General features: G+C 36.7%; 1 protein-coding gene across 1 annotated transcript; it reads right to left on the bottom strand.

Annotated features, from left to right (window-relative positions):
• Nucleotides 1-1,342: 1,342 nt before the first annotated feature.
• Nucleotides 1,343-19,695, bottom strand: LOC124361490 (carbonic anhydrase 1-like). The gene is made up of 7 exons (XM_046815543.1): nucleotides 19,637-19,695; nucleotides 17,309-17,375; nucleotides 7,509-7,718; nucleotides 7,091-7,241; nucleotides 5,722-5,827; nucleotides 1,941-2,171; nucleotides 1,343-1,536 (listed from the first exon to the last, which is right to left on the bottom strand). Exons 2-7 carry the CDS (start codon nucleotides 17,373-17,375, stop codon nucleotides 1,420-1,422), a joined length of 882 nt encoding a protein of 293 aa, XP_046671499.1. The 5' UTR covers nucleotides 19,637-19,695; the 3' UTR covers nucleotides 1,343-1,419.
• Between the last annotated feature and the right edge of the window lie 1,342 nt (nucleotides 19,696-21,037).

Raw genomic sequence — 21,037 nt, 5'->3', positions numbered from 1 at the left:
ATAAACAAGATCAAGTTCAATGATAGTGAGTGTCCCTCCACTGGGTATGCCTGAATGTTAGTGAAGCCTGCCAATCAGGGGATATCTCGAGAACGAATTGAACTGTAAGCAATTAGTAAATGTTTCATAAATAAACAAGATCAAGTTCGATGATAGTAAGTGTCCCTCCACAGGGTATGCCTGAATGTTAGAGCAGTCTGCAAATGAGGGGATATCTCGAGAACGAATTGAACTGTAAGCAATTAGTAAATGTTTCATAAATAAACAAGATCAAGTTCAATGATAGTGAGTGTCCCTCCACTGGGTATGCCTGAATGTTAGTGAAGCCTGCAAATCAGGGGATATCTCGAGAACGAATTGAACTGTAAGCAATTAGTAAATGTTTCATAAATAAACAAGATCAAGTTCGATGATAGTGAGTGTCCCTCCACTGGGTATGCCTGAATGTTAGAGGAGTCTGCAAATGGGGGGATATCTCGAGAACGAATTGAATTGTAAGCAATTAGTAAATGTTTCATAAATAAACAAGATCAAGTTTGAAAATAGTGAGTGTCCCTCTAATGGATATGCCTGAATGTTTGAGAAGCCTGCCTATCAGGGGATATCTCGAGAACGAATTAAGTTGTGAATCTTATATAAATAGACAAGATGAAGTTCGATGATGGTGTATATCTCTTAATGGAATTATCTATAAATAGCGAGGCCAGTTTCGCGAATAGGTCTGACGTATATCTTCTTGTTTTAATCATGTTGGCAGTTTTATCCAGTTTGGTGATAATTATTTTGTGTTCTATTATTAGATTGCTATGTTTATATTAATACATGTATTTAATAAAATGTTCTTCCTACATGTTATAATTAGTGGTTATTTAAAAATATTGGGACTGCTACTTTTTATTTGTCTACCAATAGGTTTCAAGTTCTTTTGAGTTGTTAAGTCATCACATAATTTTAGCATCCCGTGAGTTTCGAGATTTAGAAGCTACTATATTGTGGATATTTTTCTTGTCGATTCGGTTGTTTTTTTTGTTGTCCAAGGGACAAATATATAAGTAAATGTTTCCCAGAAATTCTGAGGGTATTACAGTAGATTTTAGTTGTATTCATTACACCCTAGATAAAAAATATTTTTATCAGCGTGAAGTAGTGTAATGTTTAGATTTCAAGTTCTCTAACTGCAAATAATCTATTTTATTTATGTATCAAATTTTTTGTTTGTGTTTTTCAATAAGAAAATTCACATCAAAAAAGCTATCTGATAGCTGCAGGCTATCAAATATTACCGAAACTTTTATGCTAACATAAAAAATTAGTTTATATGGGTTTCATACTACAACAGTCATATTGTTAACAATAGAAAACATAACAATTTATTATAAATAATAGTAAAATATTAGTATAATATTAGAACGTGATGTGCTACTGCAACTTTGGAACGGAGTATATCAGGGGTCTTGAGTTGAAAGGCTGCACTGGTCTGATGTTTTCTCTGTTGACCATGAGATCGTTTGAAAGCAGGTTCCTGAAAGCTTCAACCTACAACAAAAATACATTTGTAACCTGTGAATCGTATATTATATATAATATTTCATTAATAATAATAAGGAGTTTAATACCGAAAATTTGTGTAATGAATATTTTAAATTATATTTCAACTTTAAATTTAATTTACGATTATCATCAAACATAGTTTCTATTGTACCACTCCGAAAGTTTTAGCTTGTTGGGCACATTAAGCGAAAGGAAGTACCTAAACGTGGTATCAGTACTGGCACTTATTAAACGTTACAATGAAAATAATAGTGATAAAATTTATTACCTTAGGGCATTCAAATGTCTATAACAAAGGCCTAGAGAGAAAGAGGAATAGTTCGGGTTCAGGTCGTCCACACACGAATCCCAAGTGAGTTGGGTGAGTCATAAGGAGCGAGTATTGTTACCTGTCTGGATGATACGGACATAGGCCGAGGGTAGACGATCCAGAAAACATTCTCGGTGTAGGGTGGCGTGGTGAGAGAACCGGGGTATGTGAAGTAGTTGAAGGGTTCCGCCAGTTCATCAAACCAGTCCAGACTGTCTCTGGCCGCCAGGGTCACCGAGGAGTTGGGGTACCTGATGCTGGGCAGTAGCTCGACCAACCGTTCGATCTTGGGGTTATCAACGTCTCCAGCCTGCAATATTTTGGCAAACAGGGTGATTTCAATAACAATTTACAGATGCTGCGAAGCTACTATAACCTACTTCTTTGAAAAGAAGTTTTCTGGGTGTTTTCATATTTTGACTATTAAATTTACAAAAGGCATCATCTGGTTAAACTCTATTTATTTCAATTTCTGTGGTATACGAAAGTTGTTTCATGTTGTTTAAATATAAAACGTTCAGCTTGGTAAGGCTACGAGGGTGACCAGGCGCTCTTGTTGGGGTCTCCATATACAGTCTACACGTTAAATTCGTATGCGTATATTAATCATGTAATCACGAAATACCTTTCTATACTGAGCGATAATCGTATAAATCCTATGATCTGGACCTCACTTCATTTAATAAAGCATTACGGTTATTTTAAAGTGATATATTAGAAACCACTGGTGTAGTTCTGGAGAGACCCTCGATAGGTCCAAGCACACCTAGTGTGGAAAGATGAAATGAAAATATAATAATACATTTTTGAATGTTCAATGCTAAGAGACTTTTTATTAGTAACTGGAACATAATTTAAAGAGGCATTGCACTGTTGTGCGGTGTTGATCTCGTAATAGTTCTAAGGTTTTTGAAATTTACACATTATACAAAATGTTATATTACTGTATATCATATTAAGGTTTAAAACACATACATCAACTTTAATTTTTGATATATTTTCATAGAGTAAAATAGAAAAAAAAGAAACAGAGAGGAATGTCAGTGTTGTAAAAAGCCGTTGTTGTATTCACCCTAGCTTCCCGGAAACTGGTGACTATAGTTTCCGGTACCTTAGACGTGGCGCCAATTTCAAATAAACTATTTTAATCTATCAAAAACTAGTAAAATCAAATAAAATAAATTTGGATCGGTCATCATACAAGACATTGTAAAGAACATTTAAGTGTACATAATTCAATGCGTATGCTATAAAAATAAATATAATGTTGTTTTATAATTAAAAACACATCATTGCATACACTTAAATTATTAAAACATTACAAATAAAATATTTGACAGCTGATATTTTGATGCTATTAATGCAACTGCAATGTAAACCCTCAGCCAATGAAAAACGAGGTGCCGCAACTAGCGCTCCTTGCGGTGTACTACCCAATTAGTGTCCATAGCGAAGGAGGACAGACTTGCAATGGTCTCCGCATGTATGTTATCCGGGTCTTATATTTTCATTCTTACTCTATGCATATTTTCACAATATTAATCTCCATAAGTTATTACAGTATTCGTTAAAATAATTACCAGTGAAATAATAATTTTTGTTTTAGCGTCAGCTTAACCGCATATTGATACCGAAGGAATATAACGACACGTTTAAAGTTCTTTCGTGTTTTCCTTCATAAATTGTCTTTTTCTATTTTTTGCCCGTAATTTCTTTTACGACAACTTATATAGACTCCAAAGGATTCAAATGTATTTTTTTTATTATGTAATAAAAATTATGCAATTAATTTAAGACAAGGAGTACGCGCATTCTTTCCATAATGGGCTTCGCAAAATTAAGCGATCAGTATCTGTATAGGCACTCCTAGTTTTAATGATTTACAGAACATTTTCAGTACCATAGTTTAGATTGCCTTGTTTTCGATAAAAAAAAAACATACGTGCGTAGGTCTGAGAAGCTTACTTCGGTAAAAAAACCATAAAAACCATCCCGTCCCTTGTAACTACTTCAAGTGTAAGGGATAGAGTGAAAAATTCCAACTTCCAGCTGTGACTTACTAATAAACATACCAATACTGGTGTTAAATATTTCCACTATACGTCAATTTATGCTAACATAGAAACAAGAAGCTTTTGCACTGACTGAATTATCTTATTCTGAAACAAGAAAATGAGGTTTACCATCAGGTAAACTAACTAAGTCACATTTTATATTTTTAAGTAAATTATTACTTTTGTTACTAAGTTAATTGGGACAGGTTAACAATAAGTTACTTTCAATTTTGGAGACAAATAATATGATGTTATTTAAATTTAAAAGAATGAGAACATAAACAATTTATACGGAATATAACTTGCTTCAATATACTAAAATTAAAATTGACATGGCTTTTAATATTGTAAGTTATAGGCTACTTCCATACTATATACATTTAGTAAACAGGGTTAGTATTTTTATATAAAACTTAATCACCATATTATGTTATCAGTTGATTGCTAAATAATAACACACAAAAGACACTACAGATATGTAATTCGAATGGCAGTTTTTAAGATTTATTTATATTTTCCCTCGCCTTTATTAAAATACTAGCAGTTACTCGCGTCTTTGCACGCAATTTAGCAGGCTTTGCATGTGTTGAACACTCCGGGTTCGCGTGAATTATAATTCCGACGGCAATGCTGAGTTTTCCTTGTGGCCACTATCAAGACAATATGCCCAAAAGTCTGTATTTATAGCCATTGTAATTTACTCCACATTTGTATTTTTGTACCATAGTCGATTTACCTTTTTTCCCAGATCGCGGAAATATATACACAAACACAGGTCTGAGAAGTCTACTTCTATTAAAAGACAACTAAGATGGGTTTAGTAATCGTATTGAAATGTATAATAAGAGTTAGATAGTAATTTTGTCTTTGACATCTGCATTACAGCACTGATAAGGAACTGCATACTTAATATTTACTAAAAAGTACAGAATAAACTTTACATTTTTGTATCCAGATATTGTCTTACTCTGGTCTCAATAGCGGTTTCAGAAAAGGTAAAAATCAGAAGTGTTGTTACTATTACGCTATGCTTTCAAGATTATGTGTGAACAAATTAAAGCTAATGGTTTAATTAACTCGAAATGTGGTTGTGCTGCCATAAAACAATGTTTACACAGAACACTTGATTTCACTGAACAAACTCTTTCAATTAATAATATGTGTTTGCGGTAATGCAACTTTAGAGACCAAGATGGGATTTTTGAAACTTTAGAGACTAGAGGGGTACAGCTCAGAGTGACTTTCAAAATAGGACATGGCCTATATGTTAACCACATTCCTTAAGAATATTCATGTAAAATTTCAGTACAATTGGTCCAGCAATTTTTACGCGATTGAGTAACACACACGCACACGAACACACACTACCACATAGGTAGAAACCGTTAGATTCTTATACAATAGTATAGATTTAAGTGTGAACTATCTCATTAATAAAACAGGTTCAGTAAAACCTAATCAAATTTAATTTGTAATAGTACGATTCTTCAATAGCTTTTATAGCTTTTATTTATTAAAAAGTGTCAATAATTTTATTTACTTTTATTACTGTAATTTTCATTTACTCGTACTGAGTTTATAAGAGCGAAATATGTGTATTTTTGAATTGATCTCTCTATGGACATTCTACCAATATACAGTTTACGAATTATAGAAACAGTAATACGCGTTCCAATTGCAGCAAAGTTCAGGTTATATAAATCAAGTTACATGGGTCAAATTTAGAATTGGAAAGTTTTATGGAAAGTCTTCTTGGCGAATTACACTATAAACAACAATAACTATTACACAACTGAAGCAACTTACTTTGCCAAAAAATGCTACTACTGCCAAGCCATCTGAGTGCTTTTCTGCTTCTTCTATTGTTTGATATTCCTTTTTGAAATGTACACAGTGACCTTCGATTGCAAATCTGTGGATAGAAAAATACTTATACAACTTATAAAATTAATTTTAGTTTTATTGCTGCACACATGATGTATTATCATTAGACATATTTTATTGGCCAAGGTAGTTTGAAAACGTTTTTTTTTAATTATGTTGTTTGTTAGGCTGTATCAGAGAGAAAAAATAAAAATTCTTCATTAACGTTTTTATAACAATTGTATTTAGACGTAAAATTCAAATTCTCACTAACAAGTTTTCAAAACTATTGATCTTAGAAAAGACATTTTTGGAAGTTTATTAAGTTGGTTTTTGTTCTTAATTGGATAAACAGGTTTTTAAGGTTTAATTCTTATAAGTTACAGCCATCTCAGAATTAAAAGTTGATTGTAAAATTGAACTAACTAGTTTAAAGAATTCTACATTCTTATACATGTCTTTCTGTTTTTAGAATTGTATAATATGAGTTTCGGAAAAAACTAGCAGTCGCGGGACCGACTGACAGAAGTGCCTAATTTTTAGAATGGCTTTGATCACATCTTTTTATTTGGTGTTGTGGATGAATCGGAATAATTCTCTTCGTTTTCTTCCATTAGCTGAAAACGAAATAAACGAAATATATTAACAATATATACGCTCCGTCACAGCTGATTACAGACACCATTCTCATTGCTTCGTTGTTGACTTCCGGTAGTTTTAGTAAAACATGCTTTAAATGGCATGTTAGTTCAGATAAGATATGTAACGGTTTGTTTACGTTTCGGTAAAGCTGTCATTATACTTTGAAAGCATGCGGAAAACATAAACATGCTTGACGTTCCGAAACGAAAGTTGTTTCCCTGTGCAAAACATACATCCATAGCCCGCGAAAAGAATTAGTCACTTCAAAAAGTAGCGACAGTAACCTCTTACTAGCACACCTGGATAGTCACTGAACGGAGAAATGCCCATCCTGACATCAAAATGGCCGCGATAGTTCCGCCCCTAGCGGCTTCAGAGCAAACAAGTGTGACGTTGCGTTCCGTGACACGAAAGAGTTTCTCCCATTAAAAACATACATCCACAGCCTGCCAAAAAAGTAGTCATTTCATAAATTAATCTAATAACCAGTATATTCATTTAATAGTGTAACCCGCGCAAAAATAGGGCGTTTAAGGCGGTGTTGCCATATTGCTTCTAACTACCAGCCGTTCTCGTTGCGGTGTCTGAAAACGGATGAATTGATTTAAATGTACTTGTGTTTGATTTTGCGGTAACAGCTGAGCATGTTTTTTTTTAATTGTAACTCTACCTTCTGCCGTTTAGTTCGTGTTCGCCGCCAAGGTAATCTTCAGTTCCCCAATGTACATGGAGATTGGAAAATTCATACTCTCCATGGTAAGTTAATGGGCCGCCAACCAATCGCGGTACCATCACACTTTCGTTCGCTATTTCGAATTGCACTGAAAAATAAATCATAAAGTCAATTTTAAGAAAGCTCCAAACAAATATAACTGTTTTAGACAAATAGGCTATCCATGACTAGTAGAAGAGTTTAGGTTTTACCTTAACTTCAATTATTTTATAATTTCGAGAAAAAATGTAGTAAAATTGACTAATCACTAGAGCAGTGAATATGAAAATGCAAGAACAAACGTCTTATCTAAAAGATAATTGATAAGTTTCATTGCATTACATTAGTAATATTAATGGAAACAGTACACAATTACCCGTTGTCCCAGTATTTCTCATAATGACTCGCACACCATCGTTTAGCATGTCCTCAAACTCAAGGGGTGGCAGGTTGACCGTGGCGGCTTTGATGAAGCGGATGTTGATGGGCGACTGTAGGGATGGAGTGTGATAAGGTGGCAAATCTCCTTGGGGTGGGTTTGGTTTAAAATTTGGGGGTGGGTGTATTTTAGGCCAACCATTTAGTGCTGAAACAAATGCAAAGTAGTTTTTTAAGTGATATCAAGATTGAAGGAATCTCTTTTCAGGCTTGCCTGAATTCTGTATATTCATGTGAATTGTAGTTGGGTCTTTTGAAATACCTCCATTTCAAAATAAGAGAACTAAAAATTCTGAGGATCTATGGTTAGTGTGTCTAATTGTATCTAATGTGCAAGATTTGAAGAAAATATTGGATTCCCGTTGGTGGAGTGTAGTTGATTTCTCAATTCCTATCAAATACAAAAATCCTCAGGTATGTTTTTTTAATACCAATTGTACTTTACGAAAACTAGTTCATATAATTATAATATTTTGATTTTTTAGTGTTATTTTGATTTATTTGTAGTGCATTAGGATTGAACTCACTCATTTTATATTTTAATTTCATTTTTATAAGTTATACTCTTCTATTTGGTATTTTTATACACCAGAGCGGACAAAGCAAGTTTACATTATGGATAGGCTCATTTCCTATCCATAATGGTATGTAAAGTATACCAGACATACTAAGGGTGAATAAGTGCCTGATAATAGTGACGTAATTTAGTTTCAAGACCAGAAATACCAAGATCTCGGTGGAGATACCAATCAGCAAAACTCTAAAGGTATCTGAAAATGTAGAGAAGGCGAACTGAATGAAATGTTTGTTTTGTTTTGTTAGTATAGTGACGTTTTCCTTAATTCTTAAACACTATTATATGGTAAGATCTCCATTTTTTTAACTCACCCCTAAGATAAGGCTTTACCTTTTTCCGTTTTGGAGTTATCTTTGACTCAAAGAAGTAATTTGTTTTCTTCTCCTTACTATGATCACTAATTTTAACTCATACAACAACTTTAAACGTTAAGTTTAAGCTACAGTTCCTCTTCTTCTTATTGAAGCATCTGGAATGTAACACTGTTTCAGACTTGACTCCTGGGTTCTGGAGTCATGTTCGTCTGAAGAGACTCAAAAAGTTCGGCAACGAAGAAACTCAAAACGAACTCTTTACATCGTTTCGACATCAGAAACACCTAGACTACAAAATATAAAAATATAGTGTAGTATAGGTGAAGAGGCATTATCATTGACTCATCAGTTGCACAATTCAGTGTACTACGATGTGTCTGACACGATCTCTAAGCACGGTGGAGCAACAGAGTTTTATAAACTTAAAAATCCAGACTCCAAATTTCAAGTCTGAGACAGCGTCAGATTCTGCACTAAGAGGAAGGTGAACAAGAGCTAAACTCAATATTCACATTGAATCAACCCTTCCCACCATTGCTTTTGTTAGAACATGGACTATACAATTGATAAAGTTGAAATGTGAGTGTGCCTACAATAATCAAAAGGAAAAGATCTACTACGGTGCAAAGGTGACTCCAATGATTTTGTTTAAAACATTTCCTAAGACATATCACAGGGAATGGACATTTCATGTTCTTTGAATAATGGATAATCCTGAAATACATTTGTTTGTTGGTCACTTTAATATAATTGACCTCTTTGGTCTCGATGAATTTATGAGTTTAGAAATGTTTAAGATAATGTGTTCACACACATTTGTGAACTTGGCCTATGAGATATTAAAATACCAGCTAAAAAACTACAAATTATAAATGTTTTCCCACTTCGGCCAATCTTGTCAGTCGGTGGGGAGTCACTCCGTCAGAGTATTGATTTTTCTGCCTGGTTGGAGTGATTGGTTTGAGGTCAGCTGGTTGACCTTGACTAGACTACTGACCAGCTGTTCTCCGGCACCGGCACCGGCACCGGCTACTGTTTCGGAGCGGTCAGACTGTTCGGAGACACGTTTGGAGAAGCTTACTGTGTTCTGGCTGTTCTCTGTTTCTTCACGTTTCTCAATGGCTGGCTAATTCTCCGACTTTCGGCAGGGTCCCCGTGAGTGCCGTCAGATTTTGGTCCGAGTTAGTGAAAAAATACAGGAGGCCTCGGAAGCGTGCCCCTCCCAAACTCGGAGCAAATAAAAAAAAAACAATCACATGCCACTAGTGGGTAAGAGAGACAAAGAGACAAGATTTCGAGTAAAAGAAATATAATTAGTAGGTGGCAAACATTTCCATGTAAAATACAATTATGCAGCACCACGGTGCACCGCGTAACTTAAAAAACTAAATAACAACAATAAATATAATTCCAATAATGACAATAACATAATAAATAAATAATATAATAATAACACAATAAATAGAAATTTGTTTTATAAATAACATATATCAGGTAATGTTTTATGAACTGAGGGGAGGAAAAAGGTTGTAGAATTTCTAGGCCCACTATTTTTGAAAAATAATTTTGTTTCAAGTTTGTAGCCGAAATTTAAAAAAAATATATTTAAAGCCAATTTTCGAAGGAGGCGGGGGCTTAGTTGCCTCCACGAATCCGAATTAAAGATGAAATCCTCCCCTTCAGGTCATGTAACTAACTAAATAAATACTGGCTAGGTACTGATACAAATTCCACGGAACACAGAAGGCCGTGAGGGACGTGATTCCTTCTTCAACGGAATCTGATGATAGGCTTGGTTCAAATCAAAAATAGTGAAAAATTTGGCCTTACCGAACCAATCAAAAGCAGAATGGAGATCGGGGAGAGGCACTGAGTCTATTTCAATTTTGGCATTAAGTTTTCTTAGGTCAACCACCATACGATGTTTTTCCATTAGGCTTTGGAACCAGAACGCTGGACTGGCATACGATGAGTTTTTGAGGGCTCAATAACTCCTTGATCCAAGAGATCCTTGATGATACCACGCATAACCTCCATCTTTGAGGAGCCAACTTGTATGGGTGGGAGCGTACTGGCTGAGTGTCAGTCAGACGAATTTCATATTCAATGAGATGGGTAGAACCGATCTTGGGTGTGAGGACCTCCGGAAATCTTGAGCAAAGCTCACGGAGAACCCCAGCTTGCTCCTCATCCAAGTGACCGAACGGGTCCCCAGGGCAGAACCTTCCTCACACTCCACCTCACCAACCTGCGGCGTCGATTTGCATTTATCAGAAAAGGGGACTGACACTCGCCGATTGAATTTGAAATAAGACTGGCCCGCCTGAAGATCCAGCACCAAACCAGTCTTTTGAATAAAATCCGCCCCCAAAATACAATCCATACTCAGGTCCTGGGCCACAAGGAAGCTCCACACCCATGAAAAACATTCAACCTTAAACTTGATTGAAGCCTTCCTCGAAATTGGAAGAGGGGAATTAGAAGCAGTCCAGCAAGTTAAAGAAGACTCCTCGGTGTGCTTCACCAAACCTAACCTTGAAATTGGCTTCAAAAAGACGGGAAGAGATGAGGCTACAGGCTGACCCCGGAATCAACTAGGGCCTTATGCACTGAGTCTCCCCACTAAGATAATTGATATTACACCCGAAGATGCTGTCCTAAGCCGCAGGTTTCCCTTCTCTGCTAGGCTCATAGTGTCCAAACTATTAATCAAATTTTTCGCACAGGTACTATTTTTTTGAAATTTTTTCTTAGACCTCGGGGGAACTTCAGAGAAAACCCCCCCTTTGATCTAGTTTTTTTGGACCAGTGCGATATCTCCTAGGACACTCCCGACGAGTATGACCTCGTTCACCACAGGCATAGCAGATGGGTGGATGAAGCCCACCAGAGTGATGTGGCCCATCCACGGGATTCTGTACGGCCGTGACAAGCCCTGGAGGGCTGGATGGAACGATGATTGTTCCTCTCCGCCCTCTGCCGGTCAGCAAACTGCACGCTGCGCGAAGCAATGCACAGACGGTCCAGTTCAGAAAAGGTGGAAGGGCGACCAGCAAAAACTAGACGGGACCTCTCTTCAGGATTGAGACCTTCAAGAATGGTGGTGACCACAGTACTTTCGGGGATATTGAGCCTTAACACCCTATCAGTATCCCTCACCTCGGCCACAAACTTAGCCAAACTCTCTCCGTTGCCCTGAGGCCTAAAGAATTTCTCCACACGGAGACGTTCCCCTCAACTGACCAGGAACAAAGAAATCCAATGCCTCCCTATGAAAATCATCCAGGGTACCACCCCTCTGGAGAACTCGAACCAGACAGTCACCCAAAGGTGGCCTACAAAACGGAGAGATGACATGCAGGAAGCTCGCTCCTGAAGACCAGGCAAGTCATGCAGTCGCAGGATCTCAGAAAGAAACCGCAGCAAGGCTTCAGTATCTAGACCATCCACCGTTGGTAGTCGCTGCAGCAACGGGGTAAGTGGGTTTGGAAGCTTGTGATACTGAACAAAGGATCCCGTCATCACAGTCCCCAGTCCTCCAGATCCAGCAGGCATTTGGGTCACAGGCCCCCGGGCCCCGTCCACACCATACACCTCCGCAACGACTGATCCAGGGATCTGGCCTTCACCCTTAACAGCCGCAGCAGAGTCAACCGCAGACACAGTTTTTTCAGGAGCCTTTGCCCCCTCGTCCCTCTCGAGTACAGTCAGCAGGCCGTCCACCAAGGTGATGCGTTCCTCCAACCACTCCCTATCACCAGAACTGGTAAGCTTGGATCTAAGTAGCGACAGCCTCATATGTAGATGGGTAAGCCGGGACAAATACCTAGCCCTCTCTCGGCCAGTAGGCGGCGACTCCAACCAGTCCTCCTGACTATTTTCAAAAGTCTCCAACTTAGCCTCCAAAAATGGGCCTCTGTTTCTGGAACGTCAAATCCCTAGGCCAAGTCGTGTCCAGGTCCATATTATCCCGCAGTTGCTTCCGCATGGACTCGCAGTCGGAACCCGGAGTAAGCCCACGAGCCAACAACTCAAAATGGAGATCCTCCTTCAACAAGTATTCAGGCACCAGAGAGACAGGCATGATAAATAAATAAATGACACAGACTAACAAGTAACACACACTGACTCGAAGTCAACGACTAACAAAGCAATAACTAAGGCGACAAGTGAATAACTTAGTGAGACAACACTCTCAGCAGAGGTCCCCAGAATTCCTGCCGTCCACGAAACACGGCAGCGAATCCAAAATACCACAACAAAACACTACGCCGTAACCAGAACAAAACCAGAAAAAAAAACAATGAAGACAAGATATAACAAAAACACACAAGTAACAATAATCAGAAAATAAATAAACAAGTTCACACACTTCCTGTCGATCGGCGAAAAAATAGCACAGCGAGACGGCACAGGCGCAGGAAGTCAACTAACAACTTCAACTCATCCCTCACCACCAGTGGCAAAACAAAACCCCGGGCCCGCAGAGGGTAAAAACACGTAACCAACGCTCTGCTACCATTTTGTTCCGAGTTAGTGAAAAATACAGGAGGCCTCGGAAGCGTGCCCCTCCCAAACTCGGAGCAAATCAAAAAAAAAAAACAATCACATGCCACTAGTGGGAAGAGAGACCAAAGAGAGACAAGAATTTCGAGTAAATGATATATAATTAATGAGGTGGCAACATTTTCATGCAAAATACAATTATACAGTTAACTGCAGCACCACGGTGCACCGCGTAACTTAAAAACTAAATAACAACAATAAAATAAATTCCAATAATAACAATAACATAATAAATAAATAATATAATATTAATAACACAATAAATAGAAATTTGGTCTATAAATAACATATATCAGGTACGGCATGTAGGAAAAATTATCTTTAACAGGTAAGTGTTATGAACTGAGGGGAGGGAAAAGGTTGTAGAATTTCTAGGCCCCACTATTTTTAAAAAGTAATTTGGTTTCAGGTTTGTAGCCAAAAAATAAAAAAAAAAATTTAAAGCCGATTTTCGAAGGAGGCGGGGGCTTAGTTGCCTCCACGAATCCGAATTAAAGATGAAATCCTCCCCTTCAGTTCATGTAACTAAACTAAATACACACTACTCTTAACACTGGCCCTCCTCCAGATCTAATATCTGGCAGCGCTCGCTGCACCCCAATCCTCGCAAGTTCAGTATTTAGAAAAGTAAAAAAACATTTTGGATCCAACCTTTGTTCCAGATGAAATGAATATGAGCACATGCACTCCGGTTGGATGCCGGTACAGGAGCACTGGCAGGGCGCGGGGCATTCAGTTTTGGTTTCAGTGCTGTGGGCAGACTTCGCCGCATCAGTCCCCCGTGAGTGCCGTCAGCGGGACTGATGCGGCGAGTCTGCCCACAGCACTGAAACCAAAACTGAAATGCCCCGCGCCCTGCCAGTGCTCCTGTACCGGCATCCAACCGGAGTGCATGTGCTCATATTCATTTCATCTGGAACAAGGTTGGATCCAAAATGTTTTTTTACTTTTCTAATACTGAACTTGCGAGGATTGGGGTGCAGCGAGCGCTGCCAGATATTAGATCTGGAGGAGGGCCAGTGTTAAGAGTAGTGTGTATTTAGTTTAGTTACATGAACTGAAGGGGAGGATTTCATCATCTTAATTCGGATTCGTGGAGGCAACTAAGCCCCCGCCTCCTTCGAAAATCGGCTTTAAATTTTTTTTTTATTTTTTGGCTACAAACCTGAAACCAAATTACTTTTTAAAAATAGTGGGCCTAGAAATTCTACAACCTTTTCCCTCCCCTCAGTTCATAACACTTACCTGTTAAAGATAATTTTTTCCTACATGCCGTACCTGATATATGTTATTTATAGACCAAATTTCTATTTATTGTGTTATTAATATTATATTATTTATTTATTATGTTATTGTTATGTATTGGAATTTATTTTATATTGTTGTTATTTAGTTTTTAAGTTACGCGGTGCACCGTGGTGCTGCAGTTAACTGTATATTGTATTTTGCATGAAAATGTTGCCACCTCATTAATTATATATCATTTACTCGAATTCTTGTCTCTCTTTGTCTCTCTTCCCACTAGTGGCATGTGATTGTTTTTTTTTATGATTTGCTCCGAGTTTGGGAGGGGCACGCTTCCGAGGCCTCCTGTATTTTTCACTAACTCGGAACAAAATGGTCTGGTGGTGGCCGAGGTGGGAAAATAAAAGACAAAAAATAAATTGTCCAAACTGAGCCCCGGCTCAATGTTAAATAAAATATAAAATTAAAATAATGACAATAATTAACTGTACCTGTTACATTTATAGGTATAATAATTAAGGATTACTAAGTCTAACGCTGTATTGAATTATAGGAAAACGACAGTTTCTTCAACTCACTGCGGTACACAGCTGATCGCAGTAATTAAAAAAACCGATACAACGGAATATCGAAAGAAGCGATAGAAATGTCAATCCAACAAAGTAATTCTATCACGCGTGTAAGTTACTATGTTACATGATTTCCCCAGAGGGTTCACTTCTGGCTGGTTTATACTTTCCAGTTGAACCCACACTGGTTACAACAGATACCGATGTGTCACTTAAATCTGGGCAACCTTATGGATTTTCAGGAGTGGCACATCACTAACAACAAATATCGAAATTCTGGTATGCAAGGGTAATTTGATACCAGAGTAAAGAGTCAAAGGTTCTTACCAGCCTATACATAAGGATGTGCCAGCCCTGCCTGCTTTGACTGAAGAGGCTGGTTCACAGGTGGCTTTCCCTACTTCCGAGGGGACATGACTTGAGATTAGTGACCTAAATTGTTCCCTCATAAATCTCGACAGGAGGCGGCCCCTATCCCCAACCTTACCCATCCCGAATATCCACCCGAAGGTCCTTATAGGACTAGATGCAATGTTCTAAGCTTCTTGTCTAACAGAGCAAAAAAATGTCACATGATAAAATCTCATATTGATTGTACTTAAACTAGTTTACTCTGTGATTTTCTCGTTGTCTTCATAGTCACCCATAAAACATTTGAAATATGTTAGAATTTGTTACTCTTAAATTTCTCCTCTTGATTCTAATACAGTACTAGGATTCTAGTTTATAGTAATTGTATAATACGATATCACACGGACGGACAGACATACAGTAAGACAGCGATTTTAAAAAGGACATGCAGGATCTCAATAATTAGTTGCCTAATGCAGATAGTAGCCTGTACGGCCTTAACATTTTCCGTAGAAACTGAAAAAAAAAACGGTGAGTTTTCTATTGACTCCAACATTCAACCAACTTGATAGCACTCTCTCCCAATCAGCTGTATGCCGCAATGGGTCATGCACAGTGTGATTAGTTTTTGATGGATAAAGATGGAGGGATGGAACTCGGGACACCTTTTCGGAAATAGCAGTGAACTTTTTAGACACTGTTACAGCTTTGCCCATTTCCCCAAAATGAGATTTGGGGGGGGGGGTAGCTCAAAAATTTTAAATGTAAAGACCCATTAAGTGACACCTTATTTAAAAGAGCAAAGAAAGATCAAGAATGTACTGTGTTTTACATTTAGATTGTATGCTATATTGTAGTTCATTGCAGTTCTGTTCTGTTGCTCTTCTATAATTACTTTTTATAATGATGTTATTTGATGTTTAGACTTGCATAGAAAATCTTTGTGTTATATTGTGTGAATAAATGATTCTTATTCTGAAGGTTCTTGATGAAAAAGAACAGTGGAAGCTAGAGCTAAATGAGATATAAAGGGTAAAAAGCTCCTCCTTGAAAAACCCAAAATTGTAGATAATGTGAGTAACTTTATATAACTTGGTATCTAATTATAAGGTCAACATTGCTAATTTTAATAATTTCAAAATATAACTAATATACATTTTAAATTATGTCAAATTTTATTGGATGTAACAAAACATTAAAGTGGTAAGTAGTAAAAAAATTATATTTGTGTTATGATTTGTGCCCAGTATAAAATGGCAGGTTATTGAAATTAATTAAGTTAAAAGCATGGATGAATCCTGCTTAACCTCCAATGGGCAAAGATAGAAAAATGAAACTTAGTACACCCCTCAAGGAAACAAAAGCGCACCATTTTCCCAGAATGAGCTTTTTAGGCGGAAGTTTAAAATTTTAAATGTAAAGTTAAACTAGCATTAGTAATTGCAATTACGTTAAGCACATACGGCTAAAATACTAACCTCTGTTTTTATGTCGGATGATCAAACTGCTCTCCCAAGACAGTTTGACAATATTCAAGTCTGTTGTAGAAATTTTAATGGCAGCTGTATGGATTCACGCTGTGGTTTTTGTTTTATTTCCGCTACTATTCTGTCCTTAAGGTTAATGCTAGGGTTTTAATGCACTGCGGTTTCGTTTTATATACATTCTTTTTAATATCTATCCCTCTATCGTTATCCATCACACAATAAACAGAACGTATCCATACTTTTAACTCACACTGTATAGTTTTTATTGCACTGATTACGAGTTTATTACAAAACATACTTTTAGAGTTATTGTATTACGCTTTATAAATGCACTACAGAGAAGTTGAATATATAGCAAGAATGCACTACATTCAATACTATGTAATTGGAATACAAAATAAAGTTGTCTACAAATAAAAGTATATAAGGAATCTAACACGTCAGACCTGAACATGGTTTAATGACATAAAGCAGATCCGACTGGCTTCCAGAGTTTTATATTTGGCTTTAAAAAGAACAATGATATTATGGAAACTAAATATATTGTTTGCATCACTTTAAATCGTGAAATAATAAAAAGCACATAATAGATATTCACCCTTAAGTACAGTAAATTGTAAAATACAAACCATCATATGGATTGCGGACAGCGAAACATCCAAATGTACAAAAGCTATATATCATAAGTCGAATCATCTGAAAAGAAATTATTGACATGAGTGAATAAGAGATTGAAATTTAATAATATTAATAATCTGTATGAATAAAATATTCAAGAGAAAAATGTTGTTCTTTAATGTAAGACTACTCTGTACGGAGAGCCGTGGTCCCTAAGGTATTAGGGCTGCGCAGGAAACAAACTTTTCCGGACATTGACCATCGTTCATTGATATAAGAAATCAGCAATGCTTCGTTTCGAGATTTGCAATCTGATGTCTTTTTCAGTTGGAAATTAATCTGCATTATAGTGTTATAAAATAGAGACTGCGGCTGGGGCCCAGGTAGTTTACACCAACACACACGCAGACCCCACACAAAAGTGCAGGGGATTAGGGCTAGCTGCATTTCTGCCCTGTTAGTTACCTAGTGCACCTCGCTACCAAACCCAGACTTTTGTCATTTACAATGTTATCTTAAGGTTGGTACAAAAATTGGTACCAAACAAAGCATCATACACTGAAATTGACACAGAGAATTGCTTGTTCTGGATTCTAAGATGTCACTGAATAACCCGGGGAAGAAACGCCAGGTGCTGGGCTAGCCCCAACCCTCTGCGCTTGCGAGTGTGGGGGTGCGTGTGTGTAAGGCAACTACCTGGTCCTTCACAGCGATATGTGATCTCTGGTCCTTCAACCGTAATCCCTAATTGATAATACTTCATACAACTAGCGGACTAGCTATAATCAGTCAACTATCGCCCATCGGTTGAAATTAAGCCGCCATAGTTGCCAATTCTAAAAAAATTAACTGACAAGGAAAACTAAATGAGACCTAAACAGATTATAGAGATTTCTATTAAACCAATGCGGAGTCACAGTATAGTCTATCTAGAATAAACCAATACCAAATTTAAAGAGGCTATGATGTTCCGCTACTTCTTTCTGCCGTGACGATCGCCATTTAATATTTCGCCTCTGGACGGTTTTCAGTGGTTGGTCGCTAAGTGCAGACCTACCTTCAGTTCGATTTCAGTAATATTTAGAGTTTTTATTAAGTCCATGTTTTAGAGATAGTATGCATTAATTTGACACACAACTTGTTTGTTATGACCTGACTTACGCGTGTCACAACGCTCTGACATGATTTGTTCATTTTAACCTAGACTTAAGTTATGCATTGGGTTAGTTTTCCGGAGGGAGTGGTGTATCTGTTTTTTTTTGTATCACTGAACGATGTCAAGTGTAGGGGAAATCTGGGTTCCTCCACAATGCATCCATCATCAAAAAGAAACTTTAAACAAAGGATTAGGGCTCTTTGACGCACACCGGCAAAATCGGAGCCTGAATGGGAACCTGTACCGGACCAATGTCGTTATTTCTTTTATTATTCACACTAAGAGTGTGTAAGTGTAGTGTAGTGTAGTGCTATAGGTTTACCTGGCCATGGCTCAGTCTGGGCATAGTGAATTCACGTTGAATGTTGACTACGTTAATTAGCGTGATGCGTTGATTGTATAAATCTGCCAAAACCTGTGATGCAATTCAACGCTCACATGAAGGGGTTGCCCGCCTGGACCTAATGATGGCTTACTTATCTTGCAAGTGCAAAACGCTCGGATGGCATAAACTGAATTTTGTCTATTTTCTGTCTACTTACAAATAGTTGTAAATAGTATTTTTCATTTTAGATTTACGTTTTGTATGAACTGGCTACATGCTGTGTGAATTAACTCTACTATCTTAACAAAGACAGCTTCCACCGGGCGGACTACATTAATTAACGTACCGGAAATTACGTCATGATTTTGACCAACATCGATTGATACATAGACGTCTTCTGATGACATTGTAGCAACATTTACGTCATTGTTTACGAGTAATCTAATAAAACACATGTCAGTACTTTACGTACGCAATGTTAAGCATTTTCAGCACTCAACGTCTTAAATTAGATAATCATTGACAAAGCTTATATTACAGAATATTATGAATGTAATCTTGCATTCTACAAAGCGCAAATGTAATTATTACAACATTCTGGTAGTCTGTTATCATTATTGCGCTCTAGGTGCTGCATATAACTTAAAATTTCTAACAAAAATTTCCGTTACATACATGCTTTCAAACCTTTTTTTAGACTATTTATTTTTTTAAGACTGTTCACTAGTTATTAATATATCAGCGTGGCAAAAAAATACTCATCGCTTTGTTTATAAATAAAAAGCTGTAATATTTTAAAAGTATGCATTTATGGTGAATTAAATTTTGAATGTCTATTCCACAACTCATAATACTTACGAAGCAAAACCTTGTGTGTCTGGGAGGAAATAATTAGTGTACGTAAAATGCACGGCGTCCCCCAACCCACCCACACTGACTGGCAGCTTGGTTACACAATGACAGTGATAACTATCAAATCAACGCTGGTAGTCAGCTGCACATCAACCACTTTGATAGTGCCGAATACCTCTATTAGTGCCGAATTTTTAGATTTGTATGCGGACCCCTCTCTTCCTTGCGTTATCGGAGTTTCAAATTATGATTTTCAAAGTATTTAATTAATTTTTGATGACAAATTATTGGATTAACTTTAAATAAAACTTTCAGAATAAATTGTTTGATTTTTTAAAGATCTTTAAAATATACTTTTAGCATATGAACATAAATTTATATTTCCTCCCTGTTTATATTTATAGAGACTATATCGCTAGCAAAGAGTAATAATACTGTTGTTTGTAATTTTTTTGTTATGAGATATTTGAATTTTACTTTTGTTTAATAAACAGTCATATTTTTATGAACGATCTATTTATTTAACATTGGTCATTTTGTCATCATAGATTTAATATTAATTATTCTATAAGAATTTAGAATAAATATATTTAGTGCCCTACGCAGAACCTTTTGTGTTTATGACACAATGCATTATAATTCAACTGAAGAAAGTAACACGATTGTATATTACTTTTTCGTGTGCTTATTGTTACTTACAGCCTCATAACTCAAGCACTGATTTATTTTGGCTCGTAAAATTAACAAATTACGTAACTTTTGATTGCTTGGTGATATGATACAACAAATTACATGACATTAAAAAAGCCAACATTTTTACCATTACTATAAAACCCTTAAGAAAAAAATCTAAAGGTATACAATGTCATTTACTATGTATTTGAGAAGATTGGGAACGCCTTTTTTATTTTTCAAACCATTAATATTTTATGACCCTCTACGAGCCGTCACTCCAATGCCTGTGTGTGATTGTTATTGCCTTATAACTCTATACAAAGTTTATATATTATATCTGCAATGGATTGAAAAATAAAAAGACGTCGCCAAACTTTTAAACGCACTGTACATATATGAATCATGGATATATATACATATAAAACATCTCATACAGTTCCTCCCAGCTGCGGCCCTAGACCGAGGCCTAGTGGTAAATCCTGTATCGATTTACTAGAGAATAGCTTTGCAGTACTTATTCCGTCTGCCTGTTAGAATATTGATATTAGTTTTACTTTAAGATAAGTAACCAACTGATTAAATCATTCGTTTAGCTTGTGTTGTCTAAGAGCTTAGGTACAATTTGCACTGCACAAGCACACAACCTGTTTTTCTTTTTTTTTCTTTTTTTTTTTTTTTTTTTTGTAACGATAGAGGAAGTTTTCCTAAATAAGTAATTTTGATGGTCAAACT

Source organism: Homalodisca vitripennis, chromosome 4, assembly GCF_021130785.1.
Source record: "Homalodisca vitripennis isolate AUS2020 chromosome 4, UT_GWSS_2.1, whole genome shotgun sequence".
In the NCBI taxonomy this organism is placed as follows: domain Eukaryota; kingdom Metazoa; phylum Arthropoda; class Insecta; order Hemiptera; family Cicadellidae; genus Homalodisca; species Homalodisca vitripennis.
This window is presented reverse-complemented; position numbering and strand designations above follow the sequence as displayed.

Coding starts and splice junctions, on each gene's coding strand:
- LOC124361490 (XM_046815543.1), bottom strand. CDS start 17,375: ATGATTCGACTTATGATATATAGCTTTTGTACATTTGGATGTTTCGCT. Junction 7,719..17,308: donor TGTCCGCAATCCATATGATG/GTTTGTATTTTA, acceptor CATTTGTTTCAG/CACTAAATGGTTGGCCTAAA. Junction 5,828..7,090: donor CACGAACTAAACGGCAGAAG/GTAGAGTTACAA, acceptor TTCTATCCACAG/ATTTGCAATCGAAGGTCACT.